At 32.7% G+C, this 24,437-nt stretch overlaps 2 protein-coding genes across 5 annotated transcripts in view; both read left to right on the top strand.

Annotated features, from left to right (window-relative positions):
* The window catches only part of def6c (DEF6 guanine nucleotide exchange factor c), a 38,786-nt gene extending 27,621 nt beyond the window's left edge, over window positions 1-11,165 (top strand). For all 3 annotated transcript variants that reach the window (XM_087248177.1, XM_087248176.1, XM_087248175.1), the window contains 7 exons: window positions 844-1,061; window positions 2,442-2,549; window positions 6,029-6,195; window positions 6,298-6,466; window positions 8,017-8,100; window positions 8,187-8,274; window positions 8,411-11,165. In XM_087248177.1, the coding sequence (XP_087104303.1) occupies window positions 844-1,061; window positions 2,442-2,549; window positions 6,029-6,195; window positions 6,298-6,466; window positions 8,017-8,100; window positions 8,187-8,274; window positions 8,411-8,535 (959 nt within the window). In that variant the 3' untranslated portion in view covers window positions 8,536-11,165. The remainder of the gene's footprint in view (window positions 1-843; window positions 1,062-2,441; window positions 2,550-6,028; window positions 6,196-6,297; window positions 6,467-8,016; window positions 8,101-8,186; window positions 8,275-8,410) is intronic.
* atxn10 (ataxin 10) overlaps window positions 8,520-24,437 on the top strand; it is a 39,041-nt gene continuing 23,123 nt past the window's right edge. The window contains exon 1 of one of the 2 annotated variants that reach the window (XM_087245552.1): window positions 8,520-8,546. The gene's annotated coding sequence lies outside the window, so the exon portion shown is untranslated. Of the gene's footprint in view, window positions 8,547-23,746; window positions 24,026-24,437 lie in introns of those variants that run through there. The other variant, XM_087245551.1, reaches the window with a different exon arrangement.

Here is a 24,437-nt window from a genome sequence, read left to right as displayed (position 1 = left end):
ATAGTAGTAAAAAAAAAGTTTTTACTATAGAACTCAATAGCTGCTTAGTCCATACATTTTTGCATATTTCATATAAACAATGTAGTAAATCAGATGGAAGAAACTCAAGTCAAATGCAGGATGAAAATTGATGACATAATTTTTCATTTTAGATGAAATGTCCATTTAATTTTAGGGGTTTATTGATACATATTTATACAAAGATAATACGTAATGATTTGTATCGCTGATGTAAACAGCATAGTTTGCCATACTAGTTATAATTAATTTTATTAATAATACGTTTTATTAAACCTGAGATTTGGCAAATAAGATTGTCATGCAGTCATGCTGTGATAGCTTTGGAAATGCATTTAAAACCCAAATCAGCCTGTTGCATGGCTGAACATTTTGTATTAAATATGTATAATCCTATACATATTTGTTTTTATTGATTTTAAATATTTTTAATATTTATACTTTAATTATTTACTATTTTATACTTATATGATATTTCAGAATGTACTTTCCCACCCCTATATTTGTGAAACTGAAATTACATTTAAAGTAAACTATAAAATAAAATACAATACTATGAAAAATACATTTAAATTGACCAATGTGTGTGTGCCTTCTACATATAATAATAATAATAATAATAATAATAATAATAATGATAATAAAACATTATTACATTGAATTTTAAATTACACCTCCTTCCAAAACAACTGCAGCTCTTCACATTCCCACAAACTGTGAAACAGAGTTCCATTTTCATCTTTACATTTTGTGCAATAGTTAAAGAATATTATTGTTAATACGATGTAATTTCACAGGTGTAATGTTTATTTGTTTATTCTGTAGCTATTCAGATGGCTTTCAGGTTAAGGGCTGAGGGTAAGAGCTCTCTACATCAGGACCTGAAACTGAGCAGACGCAAGCAGAGAGAAACCCTTCAGAGAAGCCAGAGCAACCAGAGCACTCACAATGAGTCCAGTGCAGTGGAGGCGTCGCAACACTCTGCTCCAGAACAGCAGGGGGAGACAGAGAGCTTAGAGCAGCACATAGAGAGCATTATTCAGGTACCAGTTTTCACAATGTCATTCTGTTATATTACTCTATTACGGCAGTGTATACTACACACTTTACAAACCTATTTGCTGAAATAATAAAGGAAAAACTGAGCGATGGTGTTATCAAGACTTCCAGAAAAAGGAAAAACATTGTTCAAATTACAAATTTTCTGTCATGCTCATAGACGCTGCATTTCAAACACCTCAGTGTTATTAAGTGTTATTTGTCTTTTGTAATTTGATGCAAAGATGATATAATACATACATAAATACATATAGATGTTCATACTTTTGTAATCAAAATATTAAAAGATTTAAGATGCCGATGACCTTTGCACGTGTCATAACATCTTCTGTAAAGGGTCCTTAGCAGTGGATGATGGCAAGAATGGATTTTTTTTTTGTTTTTAAACTGAAGTAAGGGATAATGTACATCAAGATGCTTGTTCTCACAGAATAAAGTCTGAAAGGCTGATTGTATAAGACTGAATTATCGACTGGATGTACTTTATACCTCTTATTACAAGGCCACTTGCCAAAAAACTAAGCAATTAGACAAAACATTAATCAGTTGTTATTTCAGAATACCATATCTTGCAATGTCATGGTTGACCAATCAGTATAAACTATTGCAAAATGCCTTGTAATCGCTATGTGTAATTCGAAGAAAAAAGTTGTCAAGATATAAAAAGGTTTATAATAATTGCAGCTGAAATACTAAAATGAATGTTTATAGAGGGGGAGGGGTGCCTTTAAATATACTTAGGGGGACATTTTATATAGGGAAATTTTGAGTTAAAAAGGTCAAATGTTACAACCCACAATGCAATGCGTTTGATGTGACATTACAAAATAATAGCAATATATTTTTCTTGGCTCATTATTCAGTTTTTTCTCACAGTCATAGTTTAAAACATGTTTTTGTGAAATACATATTTTACATCAAATAAAAAGTGTATTTAAAAAGAGAGTCTGCACTCTAAAGCGTTCAAACTTTACTACAGTAAATTTTATTTTCAGGTCTGTGCTAAAAAGTGGTTAACTTCAGGTCTCAAATGCATCATAACTACTGCATCAATATACTTTAGCACCATAAAATTCCATGAACCAAGAAAACACTGATTTATAAACAATATTCAGTTAAACTACTATACATTCACAGGATTAAAAAGATTTTAAACTAAATTATATGCAAAATTACAATGTTGATAACTGGAATACAGTTGCACAATTAAAATGTCAGATGACTGTCCAGTGATAGTCAATGATAAGGTATGATAAACTTATTTACTTGTTAAAATGTTTATGGTATTTGGTACTGTGCGGTATTCATTGAGAAACAAGTTAGGATTTAGTTCTAAAATTTATGTACGTTTGTTTGTCCTGTAGAAACAGAGGGAGGTGGAGGCAAAGTGTAAAGAGGAAGAGAAGCAAGAGCATGAGAAACAGCAGGCCATACAGAGAGATCTGGAGAAGCAGCTTGAAGAAGCTAAAGAGGTGACAGCTTTTTTTTAACCATCATGTTTTATTAATAGATGTTGACGTGTCTTAAAACGAATTATTACACAATTATACCCTTGCATTATGACAAATCCATTTACTGAAGAACTTTGCACACAGATGTTTCATTATGTGTATAAGTCAGCTTTTAGTACATTATTAACTAACGTTCAAAAGTTTGGATCGGCGTTGATATGATTAAACACACAGTAAAAAATAATATCCTCAAAAATTTGACTATAAAATATACTATAAATAACATATTTCACTTCCCATAACAGTTAGAAATCATTCTAAAATAAGGAAATGAAGAAAAACTTATTATTTTTTAGAGATGCATATTAATAATACATTTTTCCTGATAACTGTTTATACAGACTTGTATCTGCTGAGAGGGTTAGTTTTGTGATTCAGTTTTTTTTTTTTATCTTATTTTAAATGAATAATTCTCACCTCATTAATGAAATTCTGAACATTATGTTAAGAATAATGTCTCTTCTGTGTTTTGAAAATGATTAAGTGTCATAATCACATCATGAGTCTACTCACAGAGCTTACAAAATCTGATTTTGACATCTTTGTAATTCCAGATAAGATACTTTTTCTTTACACACAGCACAAATGTGATGCATTTTCTACTCTCTTTTGCTTAACAACATGTAACTAGCCCTTATTAGCTAATAAAAATGTAATTTGATTGTATACATTCGTAGTAATTATTGGCCTGTAATTATCATCAATGCTGATTTGTTTTCCCAGTTTCTGCATATTTACAATTTTAAAAAGTTGATAAATCAATGTAGAGAAATGTAAGGCCCTTGAAAAGTACTAAAAAGTCGTAAATGCTATTTTACAAGGTATTTATCTTTATTATAATATATATTATTTTTGATTATGCATTGCACGGTTGTATGCTAAAGTTTGCCTGAATTAAATCTGTGAATATTAAGATGCTGTGTAGAAATCATTATGAAATCATTGAAATCCTACTAGATTTGACATCATGCTGCTTTGTTTACTGCACCATTATTTTTGCAGTTGTAAAGGTGCTGCTGAAACCTGCTCAATTAACTAGATTTAATCGATTTGTAATTAGTATATGAATAATGGTTTAATTTTTGATTCGTTTCTTACATAAATATTTAGTAAATATACTGTAAGTTAAAACCTCGCAAGTGTTTCCAGTTAAAACATAAAGTAGTTATAAGGTCTTAAAATGTATGAAAGTGTGTAAAAAAATGTATGAGTCTTAAAAAAAGGTCTTGGAAAGGTATTGAATTTCACTCTGTGATTCCTGTATATACTCTGAATTTACTTTTATTTATTTTTTTCAAATTCAAATTATTATTTTTAAAATACTCATGACTGGTCTTTCAAATTTAAGATAAAAATGTAATTTAGAGCCATTGTTTTTCCAAAATTACCATTGTTTTCACATCGCAAAGATCTGCAATGTTGAATTGGAATTATATTTTACCAGAAGCCACAGTATAGAACATAGTGAGGCAAAAGTCATTGGAGATTTCTACCAAAATGGAGCAAATGTTTAGAATTTACATGTTTTAAGGCATGTGACTGTACAGTATGAGCATATCAAAAGAGTTTAAAGCACAGACACTAGGAATTGTATCGGTTGATTTAAAAAAATATTTTATTTAATTATAAAATTATACAATGAAGATGCTGTGTAGTGCTATTTTACATCTGATGATTCAATTTCTGTTCCTGAATTTTGACCAAGTTGAGTGATTTAAGTCACATTACAATTTATATAGCAGAAAAACAAAACATCGCAATGTCTGATTTTTTTTTCAATATCATGCTGTCCTAATACATAGAGCATTTTAGGCAAGGCAGGGGAAGGCAAGTTTATTTATGTGGCACATTACATACACAATGTTAATTCAAAGTGCTTTACATAAACAGGAATAAAAGAGACAAGTATAACTACAGAAAAATATATAATAAAAGTGATTAAAAACAGATAAACACTGATTAAAATGTGTCAAAACTGATTTTAAAAGAATGAAAAAGAAGAGAAAGACATAATAGTGCAATCTGTTGGATGTAGCACAGTGCTCATTCAGTAAAAGCACAGCTAAACAGATGTGGTGTAAGTCTTAATTTGAGTGTACCTGATTTTGGAGCACATCTGAACATTTCTGGAAGCTGATTCCAGCAGCGGGGGTGTAATTGCTGAAGGCGGATTCAACCTGCTTTGACTGGACTCTTGGTGCTTTGACTTGACTCTTGCAAATTTTTGTTTATTTGATCCTAAAGATCTGAGGCATCTATAAGGTTTGTATTCAGTGAGCATATTTGTAATGTATTGAAGTCCACTTGAGGGCCTCAGCGATCCTGCAGGTGGGCCGCGAGATAGCTTTAAATTACCTTATACATTATAATTTAATTATTTGATTTGTATTATTAAAATATCAGAATTGAAATTATAGTAGTATTGACATTTCCCATTTTCTGTGATTGAATAGGCTAACATTATTAGGTGAACTCCAATAATGTCCAGCTACAAACCAAACCACCTTCAGATCGGTATCTTTCAACAGATTTAGAGGGTTTTTACTGTATTTTACATTTAGGGTTAGGTTGTTTATTTTATAGGACATAGATCAATAGATGGATAGAAGTCAGTCTAATTCAAAGCAGCAGCAGTGTTTTTGCCATCTCTCGTTGTCATGTTAAGGTACTGAACAAAAGGCCCAAATATTCTGCAGTTGTAAAGAATAACTGAAGTAAAGCATTCAAAAGCTTTGAACCTGTCTGTGCTATATATAGTTGAGGTCAGAATTAGTAGCCCCCCTGTTTATTTTCCCCCAATTTCTGTTAAACTGAGAGAAGATTTTTTCAACACATTTCTAAACATAATAGTTTTAATAACTCATTTCTAATAACTGATTTATTTTATCTTTGTCATGATGGCAGTACATAATATTTTACTAGATATTTTTATGACACTTCTATACAGCTTAAAGTGACATTTAATGGCTTAACTAGGTTAATTAAGTTAACTAGGCAGGTTAATGTAATTAGGCAAGTTATTGTATAACGATAGTGTGTTCTTAAAGGGGCTAATAAATTTATCCCTAAAATGGTGTTTAAAAAATTTAAATTCGGCTTTTATTCTAGCCGAAAAAACAAAAAAACAAGACTTTCTTACTAGAGTATTTTTGAATCATACTTAAGTACTTGAATTTGTTGTTGTAATTCTATAGTTGCTATCCAGCTATTCGATTTTTTGAGAGTTGCCATTTTCAGAAAAAAGCTCTAAATTGCAAATTTTTATTTTAAATTTGGAATAAATGTTATCACATGTTTATGAAATAAATAAACACTTACATTTTATGCAAATCCACACCTAATATATCCAAAGAAACTGATAAATTGTTCATTTTTTTCTATTGTACATCTGTATACAGTAGTTATTCAGCTGCATAGTCATTTATTTTGCGGTTCTGCAGGCTAATGAAAAGATGACAATGACGTTGACTGAGATGGAGAAGGAAGTGCAGCAGCACAAGAAGAGAATCAATGAATTGGAGCTCACACAGGTTAAACTGGAGGAGGCGCTCAACACCCAGATTCACGCACGCTTAGAAGAGGACAGAGCCCGACAGGAGCTGGAGAGGTATCTCAAAGCTAATATCATCTCATTTTATTCTCTTCATCGCCAACACACATGGGCGCTGTTGAACTAGGATGTGAAATAGGCTTTGATTTCCACCTGCAGGCAGCTTGCAGAGGAGCAGAAGAAACTTGCAGATCTTCTCCTTCTTCAGCAGCAGATGCAAACGGCTTCTGTTAGGGTGCAAGTAGAGCCACAGATAAATGATGATACTTCAGTTGAAGCAGCTCCCATCAGTCAACATGCAGAGGAGAGCAGTCAACAAAACACTGTGGTGAGTGACAGCGTGAAGAAATGAAGACTGTAAAACCCAACATACACTTTTTTGTTTGTTTTTATATACTGTAGATGTATGGACAAAAGTAAATCCTTTAAACCAGGGCTGTCAAACTTAATTCCTCGAGGGCCGCAGCCCTGCAGAGTTTAGTTTCAGTTCTGCTTCAATACACCTACTGTATCTATAGGTATCAAATAAGCCAAATACTCTTGTCAGTTTAACACCAGTGCTTTTAAACATATATGCTGAAAGAAACATGAATAAATAGATTATAAATTATTCATTTAAATATATATTTAATTCAAACAAAAGAATTGACACTTCGTTTATTAAGATCATCAGCAACAGAAAACATGTGCAGTTTAGAATGAAAAAGACGTTAGAATACGTTATATTAAAGAAACTAAATAATTATTACAAAGGTTTAAAAACAACATATTATCTAAAATTTTAAGAAAAAGATAAAGTTTTAGAATTAAGCAATTAAAAACCTAAAACGTAATAATGAGTTTTTGGAAAATGAAGGAAACTAAATGTTTTCCAGTTAATATTTTAGACCCATTTAAAATATTTATTTTTGTGTAAAAATGGGGTCTTTATACAAAAAAAAACAGAATATTTTTTTGATGTACCTCTATAAAGTTTTAATTTTAGTTTTGCACGAATGGTTAAATAAGTAAATGTATTGAAATCTTTTAAAATAAAGGAAAAGGGGAAAAAAATAAATAAAAATTATATATATATATATATATATATATATATATATATATATATATATATTTTTTTTTTATATATATATATATATATATATATATATATATATATATATATATATATATATATATATATATATATATATATATATATATATATATATATATATATATAAACAAAGGAACATTAATAAATAAAAGAAAACAAGTAAATGAAGGGATAAGTAAAAAAAGGAAATAAATACATAAATAATTAAATATGTATGTGTGTGTGTGTGTGTGTGTGTGTGTGTGTGTGTGTGTGTGTGTGTGTGTGTATTTAAAAAAAAAGAAATAAAAGAAGAAAATAAATAAATAAATTATTATATAGAATAAAGAATAAAGGAAGTAAAATAAAAATAAATAAATAAATGCATCAATAAATGATTAAATAAATAAATAAATGAATAAATCTATATATAAATATATAAATATAAATATAAATAAATAAAATAAATGAAAAAAGAAAATAAATACAAATAAATGAATAAATAAATAAATAGCAACAAAATCCTCACTCACTCTACAATCTTTGTATACACAGAATTTTGTCCGAATACTCACTTTCGAATAGATGATCTATTCTTATTACTACCGGATTTTTAAAACTTCTTTACATTAATGCCCTCTTAAAAATTTGCTACATGACTTAAAAGTCCACACAGTCATTCATCAGTGCAGAACCAAATGAGTTCCAAAGCTAACTTCCTTTTATAATTTAATACCAGCATTGTTTCCCTGCAATGTTTACACCTCATTTAGTAGTTAATTAACAAACACCTTTCATTGTAAAAGGAGCCTCTTATTTCTGAAACGACTTTCGCTTCAACACCACCAAACGTCCAGCAACCAGAGGAGAGCCACCAGTACACCACAGAGGTAAAAACAATCAAAATAGTTTATTTGTATGCAAATTCCCTGCTACTTTCTCCAACCCGCTCTATATTCTGCTTATTTCTCCATAGAGAGAATTGGAGAATCAGTCTTCAACTCAAATGATGAAACACTGGAAAATACAGCTAAACCGCCTGATGAAGCCTATCGCACCAGGAGGTACAGTAATATACAATCATATCTTTTTTATAAATCCAATGCGTCATGTGAGAGTGGAATAAACAAGATATGTTCTGTTTCATCATATCTACATGGTCATAAACAGCTTTTATAACCATTATTCTGTTTTCCTCAGACAAAGCGGAGCATTTGCCGGTAAAGAGCGGTTGTCCCAGAAAAGGCCATGCCCTCACCAGCACAGAGTTCATAAGCAAGGTTCAAACGGGCACCGCGTCACCACCACAACAACAGGAAGAATAGGTTTCTCGAATGTGTGTTATAATGGAGTTGCATTGTTTGTACATCAGGTTTGGTGCTGTGCGTTTGAGCTCGCCTGCAGTGTCAGGCTCTGTCCACATGAACGTGATTTTAAAACAGCAGCTTATTTAATGCAGTTTGGCTGTTCGTCCACACACACATGCAGTATTGGATCACTGATACCAAAACTTAGCGGAAACTCTTGTCAGGGTGAAAATTTTCTAAAAACAATGGGGTTTGTGGCTTGTCCGTGCCATCTTTTTCTATGTGCGACATCAGATTGTGGGCTACAATCAATCTCCGATGTTTACAAGACGCTGATCTGTGAGATGCCCGACGTAACCAAATTACTTCTGCTAATAGCTATGGAAGTTAGCATGTATATACTGTAAAAAATGATAGGTTCCACACAAATTGCTTCATGTTAACCAAATACTTATATCATTACGTTATATCAGTTAACTTGATCGTTTTTACAAATTTAAGTGGATTGAACATAAAACAATTGAGTTGACTACTAAAAAAACTCAGCTCATTTTAAATAAGTAGCTTGAATAAGCAGCAAAGTCTTTTTGGTGTACTGATGATATGTTCTTCCTCAGTGTATCATGTTGACAGCCATTCAGAATCAAGAATATCACCAACTGTTGCTTTGGCATGCTCATGACAGTGCTTTCTAGAGCGTTTATGGTGCATTTTTTTAACAGTGCATGTGTGGATGAGACTTTAAACAAATAGGAAACGCAGTTTACAATAATGCCTCTGTACGCGTGGAGGCATGGGCCAGTATAGGTTTCTGATGGTATGATAACCTTAGATAAAAACATCATGACATCACAGTATTGTTATTACTGCTCTAAAATAAGTTATTTTTAAAAGTCTCTGTAAAAAACAACAACTATTTCCCCATTTTGAACACAATATATTTCATTTTAGGAAGCATTTATGATATTTTTGAACAGTACACATGTCAGACTTAATATTTAAAATAAATCATGGATGCTCATGCTGTCTTTATTAGTTTTAAAAACCCCATTTTTTTTTTACAATACATGAAAAACCCTTTCCATATACCTTAGGAATGTTACAACAGAAATGTTTGTGGTTTTAGTACCTTAAATCTTCCAAACCAGGGTAAACCGGTTATCGTCCCATGCTTACCTTGGACATGACCTCAATGGGTTCTGCGTTTTAACACCACAGAAAAATGTTTCATTAACCACCCAGCCAAATTTGAATGATTAAAAAGCTGCTAAGTTAATAATATTGGATATTAAAATCTTAAAATAAAGAAGTAATCAAATGCTAAGGGCATGTTCTCTTGTAGCATTGAAACCATGCTCACTCGCAGATATGCTGCCATCTCTATCAAATGTGAAATATTTGAAAAATCAGAATTGATCCTCCCTGCAGCTATTGAGCTCTGTTATGGGAAAGGGGCTGTGATTTAACCATGAACTAACCAACTAGCAATGGTAAAAAGATGTTAGCTTTTTTTAATTTATTTTTTTTATATTTCAAACATTTATAATGTGTTAAGGAAATATTCTCAGGATTGACTTTTAACAGATTGTAAGTTGTGATTTATGGGATACTATTTATGGGTCCAAGCCGCTACTCATATGAATTGAGAAATCTTGATAGCTGTTTACGACTCTTATGTTCATCATAAATCAAATCCTTTAGAAAACCTACAGTCTCCTGATTTTCTCCATCCCAGACTCCCATTTTTTCGCTATTTATAAAAGAGGAATCACTGTCTAACCATATGAGATTAGACTTGGATATAACATTGACTGTAGGATTTTCAGTGGTATTATATTATAGCACACTGTGAATGTATATTAGTAATGTTACTATTTGTTGTCTGCTTTTTGCATTCGGTTGAGCCTTTGTACACAGAAACAGACGTGTGGCATCAGACTTTCATTCATTCATTTTCTTGTCGGCTTAGTCCCTTTATTAATTCAGGGTCACCACAGCGGAATGAACCGCCAACTTATCCAGCAAGTTTTTATGCAGCGCAACCCATCTCTGGGAAAGGCATCAGACTTGAATCAGCTTAATAGGTAATATGTACAAAATGTATAGTGCAGTTGCATTATAGAGCATTTCAATGTGGTCATGTCATTTTCCCTTGAACATGTCTTGCTTGTTATAACTGTACCAAGAGGCAATTCGATCATAACTTAATGTTAAAACAGCTATCATACCATTATTTATTAATATGTGGCTCTTTTTGGATTCTCGGAAGCTATAGAAATGAAAAATGTAAAACAGGAAATCTGTTGGGGACCATTGTTTTTGTTTACATCCCTCAAAATGGTCTATATGAATGTAGAGTTCGTTGACAAAGAAAATATATTAATAATCATCATAATAATCATAATACAGGCTCACAAAAGCAAAAATATTTCAAATTCTTCTGCTGTAATGTCAAACCTCTGCTGCTTGTTTGCAAACGTATGTATTTAGAGAAACTAGGAGTGGTTATTAAATTGATGTTAATATATTAATATTGCATTTTTAGAAGTTTAAAAATTGTTTGGGATTATTTTTTATAATCACTAATAGTGATTTCTTTTAAATTTCTGCTCAATAAATGGATTTACAACTTGATGTAATTTGAAAAATGTCTAAATGGAGTCATCTTTATTTGTCCTTTTTAGCACATTGGTTTAAGGTTGTGATTGTGGACTGAAACCACATTCTATAAATAAATAAACAAACCAAAAGATCTAAAATTAAGCTAAAACTGTCATGCATTTCTATAGAACTAGAATAATAAGAAACCTTTAATCTAAAAAAAAATATGTTCTTGTTTGCTTAACAATCATTATTTTGTTGTTATTATTATATATTATAACAGTTATTATTATTTTTTTATTAAATCCTAATATTAATGATATAATCTTGGTTCAGTCATATATTTGATAGTTGTAGAGGGAACAAATGAACCCTTTGGGCATTCATTTTTAAAACGAGATGGGGTGAAACAGAAATATGGTGAAAATACATGATACTAACTTATTATGATTAATTATAGGCATGCTGGTTTTGTCCTGTTTGATTTGTATTTCGTTGTTTGGTCAGTAGAGGGAGATCTTGATATGGTCTACAGTAAAGGAGACCAATAACCGCACATATATCTACTTTTTTCATCACTTCCTTCTACCCACTGTCCTTTAGATTAGAGGCAGTACTTGTCAAGTAAATCTAAGAATCCAGTCAGCATGCTTTTAATACTGCAAATCGTGTTTTTAAACTTGGACTAACCAAGTCTAAACAATTAGGACGCAGCCGCTTTGTGCTGAAAAGCGAAAAGGAATTGCGCAATCTATATATAGATCCAGAGGCCAGCAAGAAAGCACAGTTGAGTTTGTGGCTTTGAGGCTTCTGTTGAGAATGAATAATGGTTCTCTCTGTTGGTTTTGGGTGGTCATCAACAGGCTGACTGTAAATGATATTTATGAAGAAAAGCTTGTGGCCGTGATTTTTCCAGATACAGATCTTTTCCCCTTATGGTTTGGAGGGTTTCTACCTGTGGGTCTAGAGATTTGAGGCTGTGATGAGAGGAACTGTCAGGTCCAGAGATCAGGAGAGATAAAACGTCATATCTTTGTTAGTCGGATGTATCTGATGTATGCTGTTGAGCACTTGATAGTAGTACAGGGCTGTTGAATACTTGGTTCTGATTGGCTAATGGAGATTCTAAGGAATGGAATTATTTTCAAGTAAACGCAGTTAAGTAGTTCCAGTCAGGTCTTGACCGCATTACAGTTCCATATCCCTTTGCTGAATGATGTCGGTTCAAAAATCAAACCAAAACAAAACAAAAGGCTTTGGGCGAGACAGAAAGTGGGCAAAACAATATCAAATTGACATCTGGCATGACTTTAAAAAAAACTCTCAAAAACGCAAATCGATTTGATGTCAAAACCTTGACGTCTATTTGACATCAACACATTGATGCTAGGGCTGTGTGATTTGGGGAACATGTCTAATTGCAATTGTTTTGACAGATATTGTGTTTTCGATTTAATCTACAATTTCATTTTGTAGTCAAGCTTCAGCTTAATAATCTGTATCGTTGCTTCTTACTGCTAAAGTGTGTTCGTTAATAAAAAAAACTGATAGTTAACCTCTATTAACATTTATTCAGATTGGTTGTAAATTATTCGGAAATTAAACAAATTTTTCTCTAGAGCAAACAATCAGCACACCTAAAATGACCTTTCCTTTCTGTAAACAATTCAACCAAATTAGGAAGGTAACGTGGCTTATTATACAAACAAAAAAAATATATTCTAAAAATACAGAACACTCAGCAAACTACCATGGCTGATAAGAGGTAGATTGAACAGTTCTTATTGCACAGAATGAAAGTATGCTCGCTTAATTGGCTAGTAAGCCTATCACACACAGACAGCTGTAAATAATACATATATATTCTATATCACAGCCTCTTGCGATTTGCTCATTTCAAATTGCGATTCGATTTCGATTAATTACCTTTTTGACCATGGAACAAAACAGGATTTTGGATTTTCGGATTTTGACATGAAGGTAGACGATTGACTTTAAATCAAAATTAATTTGCATTTTTGACGTGTGTTTTGTAAGTGTTGTCAACTTTTTGACCATCAAAATAACAACACAAAAAAGTTTTCTAGTATAATATATGTTCATTCATCTAAAAAGCCCCAATTAGAATTGACAAATTTACACTGGATTTTGTATTTCTACATCCATGTAAATCGATTTGATGTCAGTTGACTAGACTGTTAAAAGGTATATATATACAATTAGTCATGACAGCATGTGTTTTTAATTCATTGTAACTTATTAAACTAAGTTAATCATGTTCTAACTTAATTTTATAAGTTACACAAGCTGTTTTAAGTCTGATTAACTTAAAATAAGTTCAATGTACTTGCAAGTTTTTTTGTTTTTTTTTACAGTATACTTTCACGTCAAAATGACATCAAATTAATGACTTACATTGGTCTCGACAATGCATCAATGTTTGATGTCAATTTGACAACCTTCATTTTGACATGAAGGTAGACAGTTGACAATAAATCAAAATTAATTTGTACTTTTGACGTGTGTTTTTTAGGCGTTTAAACAACATCAAATTGACATCATGCACGACATCAAAAAGCTTGTAATAAATGCAAACCTTGATGTCCATTAGACATCCACATATTGATGCCTTGGCCATCAAAACAACAACACAAATATTTTTCTGATCTAATATAATCTAATCTAATCTAATATAATATAATATAATATAATATAATATAATATGTTATAATACAATAATAATGTAATATATTATAATACATATAGAATATTATAATATATTATAATATAAAATATAATATATTATAATATAAAATAATATAATATAAAATAATAAAATATTATAATTTTTAGTGATACTGGCTGTTTTGATACATTTAGTAATCACAAAGAATCACAAGTGTTTCTACAGTCATTCAAACATTAGCATCTTTCTTGCCTTTCTATTTTAGGCAAGTAGAGATAATAAACTATTTGTAAAAATGGAAGCAACAACAACAACAAAAACATTTTAAATCAAGTCCTCTTGAGGTTCATTGAGTAATTTTGGTTAAAGTTTCACAGAGCTGTGCTTGCCTAATGTGCAGTGACAATAATGTGGATAACATTTCCTACCTATCACTTGAAATATTGGTACTATTGTAAAAATCGAGACCATAGCAAGTGATATTATAATGCATCTCCTGCAAGTCTGTCATTGTGAAAGCAATACTTCACTTCACCCAGCTGCTTCCCATGAGGAAGTGTTTTATGGGAACCATATTAAAGCAGCACACATGACTACTTCTACAATATTTCTGCAAGCGTTTAGCTGCCGTGCAAAGTGATCATTGATTTAGCACGTATTTATCTGCTCAAGGACACCAGATACATTTTGGAGTGGTGGAGAGGAAGTTTTCTTTTTCTTTTTTTCTTTTTTGGTCTGGTAAGCCATTAAGCACAGTAGATGCTTTCAGTTGCCTTCAGTCTGTCATGATCAACGACTCTCTTTTAGGGCCTGGTAGAGGCACTACCCAATTTATGTATTAGCAACGGGTCCACCCTTAACCCGAGGATATTCGTCTGATACAAAACCACCTGTAATTATATTCTTCATGCAAGACCAACTTCCTTCACTCCATTTTCCAAGCCAGAAAAAACACGAGATGAACCACAGAATGGAAAGCCAGTGACCCAAAATACTCTGGCACTTCTGGAGATTCAAAGGGGAACTCAGGCCTTTTGTTGTTTCAGCTGGAACACTTGTCCCCACATCTTGTTTATGAAAAAACGGGAACGATTGATGTCCAAGTCCTTTGAACGTTTGATTCAGATGAATGGGTGTCAGATGGCCTGACTTATAATGGTCCGGATGAGCTCATTCTTGAATGGGGACATCAAGAAAGTTGCATCATGTTGTAATATTTTTTACGCATCATCGCAAACATTCAGTCCTCTCAAGAACAGATTCAATCAATGTAACAGTCACAGATTGTCTCCGAGGAATACAAGTAATGGCAAAAAAGTCTAAACTTGGGGATGTCATAATCTGATTTTGTATCAGTTTTCTAGTAATTTTTGTGAATTTTAAAGGTTTTACCTTAAAGATTTTGATCTCTTTGACTATGGAACTATGTGCATGTCAAAATTGCTAATAATTTATTTATTTGACTATGGAACTGTTTAACATTCAAAAGTGCTATTCATTCATTTGTAATTATTAATCTATTTTAAATATAAGTCAGCCAACTGTAGCAAAAGTCAAAGATGAAATGTTTAACTGTATTCTACAATATGCAAATGTGCATGTTATGTCATATAATTATTAGGAAATGTGATTTTTTCTATCTTTATCTATCTATCTATCTATCTGTCTGTCTGTCTGTCTGTCTGTCTGTCTGTCTGTCTGTCTGTCTGCCTGCCTGTCTGCCTGCCTGCCTGCCTGCCTGCCTGCCTGCCTGCCTACCTGTCTGTCTACCTACCTACCTACCTACTCTATCTATCTATCTATCTATCTATCTATCTATCTATCTATCTATCTATCTATCTATCTATCTATCTGTCTGTCTGTCTGTCTGTCTGTCTGTCTGTCTGTCTGTCTGTCTGTCTGTCTGTCTGTCTGTCTGTCTGCCTGCCTGCCTGCCTGTCTACCTACCTACCTACCTACTCTATCTATCTATCTATCTATCTATCTATCTATCTATCTATCTATCTATCTATCTATCTATCTATCTATCTATCTATCTATCTATCTATCTATCTATCTATCTATCTATCTATCTATCTATCTATCTATCTATCTATCTATCTATCTATCTATCTATCTATCTATCTCTGTCTGTCTGTCTGTCTGTCTGTCTATATCTACACATTAGTTCTGTCTGGTTCTCAAAGATTTAGTGCTTTGGCGGCCATCAACATGTCATACTGAGCAGAACGGTTGACAGTTGACGTTGTCCATCCACAAGATGGCAACAGAAACCGCATAATAGGCCCTGTGAGGATTAAAGCTCCACGTAATTTTAAACTACAGCTGATCAAAGCATTATAAAACTGGTAAGTGACATTTTAAGTCTATCTCTTTCTTTTATATGTTGTAGTGCTGTATTTATATCATATAATTGTAGTGTATTGAGTGTAAGATGGGACTCGCATATCAGGAATGTGTGTATTTTGTGTTGCCCACTCTTTGTATAACCCTGAGATACTTTTTGGTTGGCCATCTGTTTGTTTTTAATGAGTCTCCTGATTTCGTTACTGCAGACTAGTTCAGTTAACAGAAAGAAAGAAGAAATGCCCGCATGTTAGATACCAAAACTTAGCGGAAACTCTTGTCAGGGTGAAAATTTTCTAAAAACAATGGGGTTTGTGGCTTGTCCGTGCCATCTTTTTCTATGTGCGACATCAGATTGTGGGCTACAATCAATCTCCGATGTTTACAAGACGCTGATCTGTGAGATGCCCGACGTAACCAAATTACTTCTGCTAATAGCTATGGAAGTTAGCATGTATATACTGTAAAAAATGATAGGTTCCACACAAATTGCTTCATGTTAACCAAATACTTATATCATTACGTTATATCAGTTAACTTGATCGTTTTTACAAATTTAAGTGGATTGAACATAAAACAATTGAGTTGACTACTAAAAAAACTCAGCTCATTTTAAATAAGTAGCTTGAATAAGCAGCAAAGTCTTTTTGGTGTACTGATGATATGTTCTTCCTCAGTGTATCATGTTGACAGCCATTCAGAATCAAGAATATCACCAACTGTTGCTTTGGCATGCTCATGACAGTGCTTTCTAGAGCGTTTATGGTGCATTTTTTTAACAGTGCATGTGTGGATGAGACTTTAAACAAATAGGAAACGCAGTTTACAATAATGCCTCTGTACGCGTGGAGGCATGGGCCAGTATAGGTTTCTGATGGTATGATAACCTTAGATAAAAACATCATGACATCACAGTATTGTTATTACTGCTCTAAAATAAGTTATTTTTAAAAGTCTCTGTAAAAAACAACAACTATTTCCCCATTTTGAACACAATATATTTCATTTTAGGAAGCATTTATGATATTTTTGAACAGTACACATGTCAGACTTAATATTTAAAATAAATCATGGATGCTCATGCTGTCTTTATTAGTTTTAAAAACCCCATTTTTTTTTTACAATACATGAAAAACCCTTTCCATATACCTTAGGAATGTTACAACAGAAATGTTTGTGGTTTTAGTACCTTAAATCTTCCAAACCAGGGTAAACCGGTTATCGTCCCATGCTTACCTTGGACATGACCTCAATGGGTTCTGCGTTTTAACACCACAGAAAAATGTTTCATTAACCACCCAGCCAAATTTGAATGATTAAAAAGCTGCTAAGTTAATAATATTGGATATTAAAATCTTAAAATAAAGAAGTAATCAAATGCTAAGGGCATGTTCTCTTGTAGCATTGAAACCATGCTCACTCGCAGATATGCTGCCATCTCTATCAAATGTGAAATATTTGAAAAATCAGAATTGATCCTCCCTGCAGCTATTGAGCTCTGTTATGGGAAAGGGGCTGTGATTTAACCATGAACTAACCAACTAGCAATGGTAAAAAGATGTTAGCTTTTTTTAATTTATTTTTTTTATATTTCAAACATTTATAATGTGTTAAGGAAATATTCTCAGGATTGACTTTTAACAGATTGTAAGTTGTGATTTATGGGATACTATTTATGGGTCCAAGCCGCTACTCATATGAATTGAGAAATCTTGATAGCTGTTTACGACTCTTATGTTCATCATAAATCAAATCCTTTAGAAAACCTACAGTCTCCTGATTTTCTCCATCCCAGACTCCCATTTTTTCGCTATTTATAAAAGAGGAATCACTGTCTAACCATATGAGATTAGACTTGGATATAACATTGACTGTAGGATTTTCAGTGGTATTATATTATAGCACACTGTGAATGTATATTAGTAATGTTACTATTTGTTGTCTGCTTTTTGCATTCGGTTGAGCCTTTGTACACAGAAACAGACGTGTGGCATCAGACTTTCATTCATTCATTTTCTTGTCGGCTTAGTCCCTTTATTAATTCAGGGTCACCACAGCGGAATGAACCGCCAACTTATCCAGCAAGTTTTTATGCAGCGCAACCCATCTCTGGGAAAGGCATCAGACTTGAATCAGCTTAATAGGTAATATGTACAAAATGTATAGTGCAGTTGCATTATAGAGCATTTCAATGTGGTCATGTCATTTTCCCTTGAACATGTCTTGCTTGTTATAACTGTACCAAGAGGCAATTCGATCATAACTTAATGTTAAAACAGCTATCATACCATTATTTATTAATATGTGGCTCTTTTTGGATTCTCGGAAGCTATAGAAATGAAAAATGTAAAACAGGAAATCTGTTGGGGACCATTGTTTTTGTTTACATCCCTCAAAATGGTCTATATGAATGTAGAGTTCGTTGACAAAGAAAATATATTAATAATCATCATAATAATCATAATACAGGCTCACAAAAGCAAAAATATTTCAAATTCTTCTGCTGTAATGTCAAACCTCTGCTGCTTGTTTGCAAACGTATGTATTTAGAGAAACTAGGAGTGGTTATTAAATTGATGTTAATATATTAATATTGCATTTTTAGAAGTTTAAAAATTGTTTGGGATTATTTTTTATAATCACTAATAGTGATTTCTTTTAAATTTCTGCTCAATAAATGGATTTACAACTTGATGTAATTTGAAAAATGTCTAAATGGAGTCATCTTTATTTGTCCTTTTTAGCACATTGGTTTAAGGTTGTGATTGTGGACTGAAACCACATTCTATAAATAAATAAACAAACCAAAAGATCTAAAATTAAGCTAAAACTGTCATGCATTTCTATAGAACTAGAATAATAAGAAACCTTTAATCTAAAAAAAAATATGTTCTTGTTTGCTTAACAATCATTATTTTGTTGTTATTATTATATATTATAACAGTTATTATTATTTTTTTATTAAATCCTAATATTAATGATATAATCTTGGTTCAGTCATATATTTGATAGTTGTAGAGGGAACAAATGAACCCTTTGGGCATTCATTTTTAAAACGAGATGGGGTGAAACAGAAATATGGTGAAAATACATGATACTAACTTATTATGATTAATTATAGGCATGCTGGTTTTGTCCTGTTTGATTTGTATTTCGTTGTTTGGTCAGTAGAGGGAGATCTTGATATGGTCTACAGTAAAGGAGACCAATAACCGCACATATATCTACTTTTTTCATCACTTCCTTCTACCCACTGTCCTTTAGATTAGAGGCAGTACTTGTCAAGTAAATCTAAGAATCCAGTCAGCATGCTTTTAATACTGCAAATCGTGTTTTTAAACTTGGACTAACCAAGTCTAAACAATTAGGACGCAGCCGCTTTGTGCTGAAAAGCGAAAAGGAATTGCGCAATCTATATATAGATCCAGAGGCCAGCAAGAAAGCACAGTTGAGTTTGTGGCTTTGAGGCTTCTGTTGAGAATGAATAATGGTTCTCTCTGTTGGTTTTGGGTGGTCATCAACAGGCTGACTGTAAATGATATTTATGAAGAAAAGCTTGTGGCCGTGATTTTTCCAGATACAGATCTTTTCCCCTTATGGTTTGGAGGGTTTCTACCTGTGGGTCTAGAGATTTGAGGCTGTGATGAGAGGAACTGTCAGGTCCAGAGATCAGGAGAGATAAAACGTCATATCTTTGTTAGTCGGATGTATCTGATGTATGCTGTTGAGCACTTGATAGTAGTACAGGGCTGTTGAATACTTGGTTCTGATTGGCTAATGGAGATTCTAAGGAATGGAATTATTTTCAAGTAAACGCAGTTAAGTAGTTCCAGTCAGGTCTTGACCGCATTACAGTTCCATATCCCTTTGCTGAATGATGTCGGTTCAAAAATCAAACCAAAACAAAACAAAAGGCTTTGGGCGAGACAGAAAGTGGGCAAAACAATATCAAATTGACATCTGGCATGACTTTAAAAAAAACTCTCAAAAACGCAAATCGATTTGATGTCAAAACCTTGACGTCTATTTGACATCAACACATTGATGCTAGGGCTGTGTGATTTGGGGAACATGTCTAATTGCAATTGTTTTGACAGATATTGTGTTTTCGATTTAATCTACAATTTCATTTTGTAGTCAAGCTTCAGCTTAATAATCTGTATCGTTGCTTCTTACTGCTAAAGTGTGTTCGTTAATAAAAAAAACTGATAGTTAACCTCTATTAACATTTATTCAGATTGGTTGTAAATTATTCGGAAATTAAACAAATTTTTCTCTAGAGCAAACAATCAGCACACCTAAAATGACCTTTCCTTTCTGTAAACAATTCAACCAAATTAGGAAGGTAACGTGGCTTATTATACAAACAAAAAAAATATATTCTAAAAATACAGAACACTCAGCAAACTACCATGGCTGATAAGAGGTAGATTGAACAGTTCTTATTGCACAGAATGAAAGTATGCTCGCTTAATTGGCTAGTAAGCCTATCACACACAGACAGCTGTAAATAATACATATATATTCTATATCACAGCCTCTTGCGATTTGCTCATTTCAAATTGCGATTCGATTTCGATTAATTACCTTTTTGACCATGGAACAAAACAGGATTTTGGATTTTCGGATTTTGACATGAAGGTAGACGATTGACTTTAAATCAAAATTAATTTGCATTTTTGACGTGTGTTTTGTAAGTGTTGTCAACTTTTTGACCATCAAAATAACAACACAAAAAAGTTTTCTAGTATAATATATGTTCATTCATCTAAAAAGCCCCAATTAGAATTGACAAATTTACACTGGATTTTGTATTTCTACATCCATGTAAATCGATTTGATGTCAGTTGACTAGACTGTTAAAAGGTATATATATACAATTAGTCATGACAGCATGTGTTTTTAATTCATTGTAACTTATTAAACTAAGTTAATCATGTTCTAACTTAATTTTATAAGTTACACAAGCTGTTTTAAGTCTGATTAACTTAAAATAAGTTCAATGTACTTGCAAGTTTTTTTGTTTTTTTTTACAGTATACTTTCACGTCAAAATGACATCAAATTAATGACTTACATTGGTCTCGACAATGCATCAATGTTTGATGTCAATTTGACAACCTTCATTTTGACATGAAGGTAGACAGTTGACAATAAATCAAAATTAATTTGTACTTTTGACGTGTGTTTTTTAGGCGTTTAAACAACATCAAATTGACATCATGCACGACATCAAAAAGCTTGTAATAAATGCAAACCTTGATGTCCATTAGACATCCACATATTGATGCCTTGGCCATCAAAACAACAACACAAATATTTTTCTGATCTAATATAATCTAATCTAATCTAATATAATATAATATAATATAATATAATATAATATGTTATAATACAATAATAATGTAATATATTATAATACATATAGAATATTATAATATATTATAATATAAAATATAATATATTATAATATAAAATAATATAATATAAAATAATAAAATATTATAATTTTTAGTGATACTGGCTGTTTTGATACATTTAGTAATCACAAAGAATCACAAGTGTTTCTACAGTCATTCAAACATTAGCATCTTTCTTGCCTTTCTATTTTAGGCAAGTAGAGATAATAAACTATTTGTAAAAATGGAAGCAACAACAACAACAAAAACATTTTAAATCAAGTCCTCTTGAGGTTCATTGAGTAATTTTGGTTAAAGTTTCACAGAGCTGTGCTTGCCTAATGTGCAGTGACAATAATGTGGATAACATTTCCTACCTATCACTTGAAATATTGGTACTATTGTAAAAATCGAGACCATAGCAAGTGATATTATAATGCATCTCCTGCAAGTCTGTCATTGTGAAAGCAATACTTCACTTCACCCAGCTGCTTCCCATGAGGAAGTGTTTTATGGGAACCATATTAAAGCAGCACACATGACTACTTCTACAATATTTCTGCAAGCGTTTAGCTGCCGTGCAAAGTGATCATTGATTTAGCACGTATTTATCTGCTCAAGGACACCAGATACATTTTGGAGTGGTGGAGAGGAAGTTTTCTTTTTCTTTTTTTCTTTTTTGGTCTGGTAAGCCATTAAGCACAGTAGATGCTTTCAGTTGCCTTCAGTCTGTCATGATCAACGACTCTCTTTTAGGGCCTGGTAGAGGCACTACCCAATTTATGTATTAGCAACGGGTCCACCCTTAACCCGAGGATATTCGTCTGATACAAAACCACCTGTAATTATATTCTTCATGCAAGACCAACTTCCTTCACTCCATTTTCCAAGCCAGAAAAAACACGAGATGAACCACAGAATGGAAAGCCAGTGACCCAAAATACTCTGGCACTTCTGGAGATTCAAAGGGGAACTCAGGCCTTTTGTTGTTTCAGCTGGAACACTTGTCCCCACATCTTGTTTATGAAAAAACGGGAACGATTGATGTCCAAGTCCTTTGAACGTTTGATTCAGATGAATGGGTGTCAGATGGCCTGACTTATAATGGTCCGGATGAGCTCATTCTTGAATGGGGACATCAAGAAAGTTGCATCATGTTGTAATATTTTTTACGCATCATCGCAAACATTCAGTCCTCTCAAGAACAGATTCAATCAATGTAACAGTCACAGATTGTCTCCGAGGAATACAAGTAATGGCAAAAAAGTCTAAACTTGGGGATGTCATAATCTGATTTTGTATCAGTTTTCTAGTAATTTTTGTGAATTTTAAAGGTTTTACCTTAAAGATTTTGATCTCTTTGACTATGGAACTATGTGCATGTCAAAATTGCTAATAATTTATTTATTTGACTATGGAACTGTTTAACATTCAAAAGTGCTATTCATTCATTTGTAATTATTAATCTATTTTAAATATAAGTCAGCCAACTGTAGCAAAAGTCAAAGATGAAATGTTTAACTGTATTCTACAATATGCAAATGTGCATGTTATGTCATATAATTATTAGGAAATGTGATTTTTTCTATCTTTATCTATCTATCTATCTATCTGTCTGTCTGTCTGTCTGTCTGTCTGTCTGTCTGTCTGTCTGTCTGCCTGCCTGTCTGCCTGCCTGCCTGCCTGCCTGCCTGCCTACCTGTCTGTCTACCTACCTACCTACCTACTCTATCTATCTATCTATCTATCTATCTATCTATCTATCTATCTATCTATCTATCTATCTATCTGTCTGTCTGTCTGTCTGTCTGTCTGTCTGTCTGTCTGTCTGTCTGTCTGTCTGTCTGTCTGTCTGTCTGCCTGCCTGCCTGCCTGTCTACCTACCTACCTACCTACTCTATCTATCTATCTATCTATCTATCTATCTATCTATCTATCTATCTATCTATCTATCTATCTATCTATCTATCTATCTATCTATCTATCTATCTATCTATCTATCTATCTATCTATCTATCTATCTATCTATCTATCTATCTATCTCTGTCTGTCTGTCTGTCTGTCTGTCTATATCTACACATTAGTTCTGTCTGGTTCTCAAATCTGCACTCATACAGCCTCCTCACTATTGTGTATGATTCCGCCCACATATAGTGACAGCAGATAAATAAACTCACTACAGTTTGAAAAATTTTGAGGTTGTTGGACAACATAGTGTACTTTTCAAGCTTTTTAGTGGATAAAGTAGTTGTTTAGGTTGCAACTATGCATTTATTTTAGAATTGTGCCTATTTTAAATATTTATAATTTCCGAGATTTAGTGCTTTGGCGGCCATCAACATGTCATACTGAGCAGAACGGTTGACAGTTGACGTTGTCCATCCACAAGATGGCAACAGAAACCGCATAATAGGCCCTGTGAGGATTAAAGCTCCACGTAATTTTAAACTACAGCTGATCAAAGCATTATAAAACTGGTAAGTGACATTTTAAGTCTATCTCTTTCTTTTATATGTTGTAGTGCTGTATTTATATCATATAATTGTAGTGTATTGAGTGTAAGATGGGACTCGCATATCAGGAATGTGTGTATTTTGTGTTGCCCACTCTTTGTATAACCCTGAGATACTTTTTGGTTGGCCATCTGTTTGTTTTTAATGAGTCTCCTGATTTCGTTACTGCAGACTAGTTCAGTTAACAGAAAGAAAGAAGAAATGCCCGCATGTGTTTAGCATTTTCCTTATCACAAACACAACAGTAATCTGGTAGTGTTTGCGCTGCTTTGGCTTTCCCAGGGATAATTATTATGATCTCCCGATTGCAACCGAAATATTTGAAAATGTTTGTAGACTGATGGTGTTTATGCCATTCAACCTTATAATGTGAGCA

This window comes from Danio rerio, chromosome 4, assembly GCF_052040795.2.
Source record: "Danio rerio strain M-AB ecotype USA chromosome 4, GRCz13ab, whole genome shotgun sequence".
Classification (NCBI taxonomy): Eukaryota; Metazoa; Chordata; class Actinopteri; order Cypriniformes; family Danionidae; genus Danio; species Danio rerio.
The sequence above is the reverse complement of the archived record's forward strand: the minus strand, read 5'-3'. Positions and strand labels throughout refer to the sequence as shown.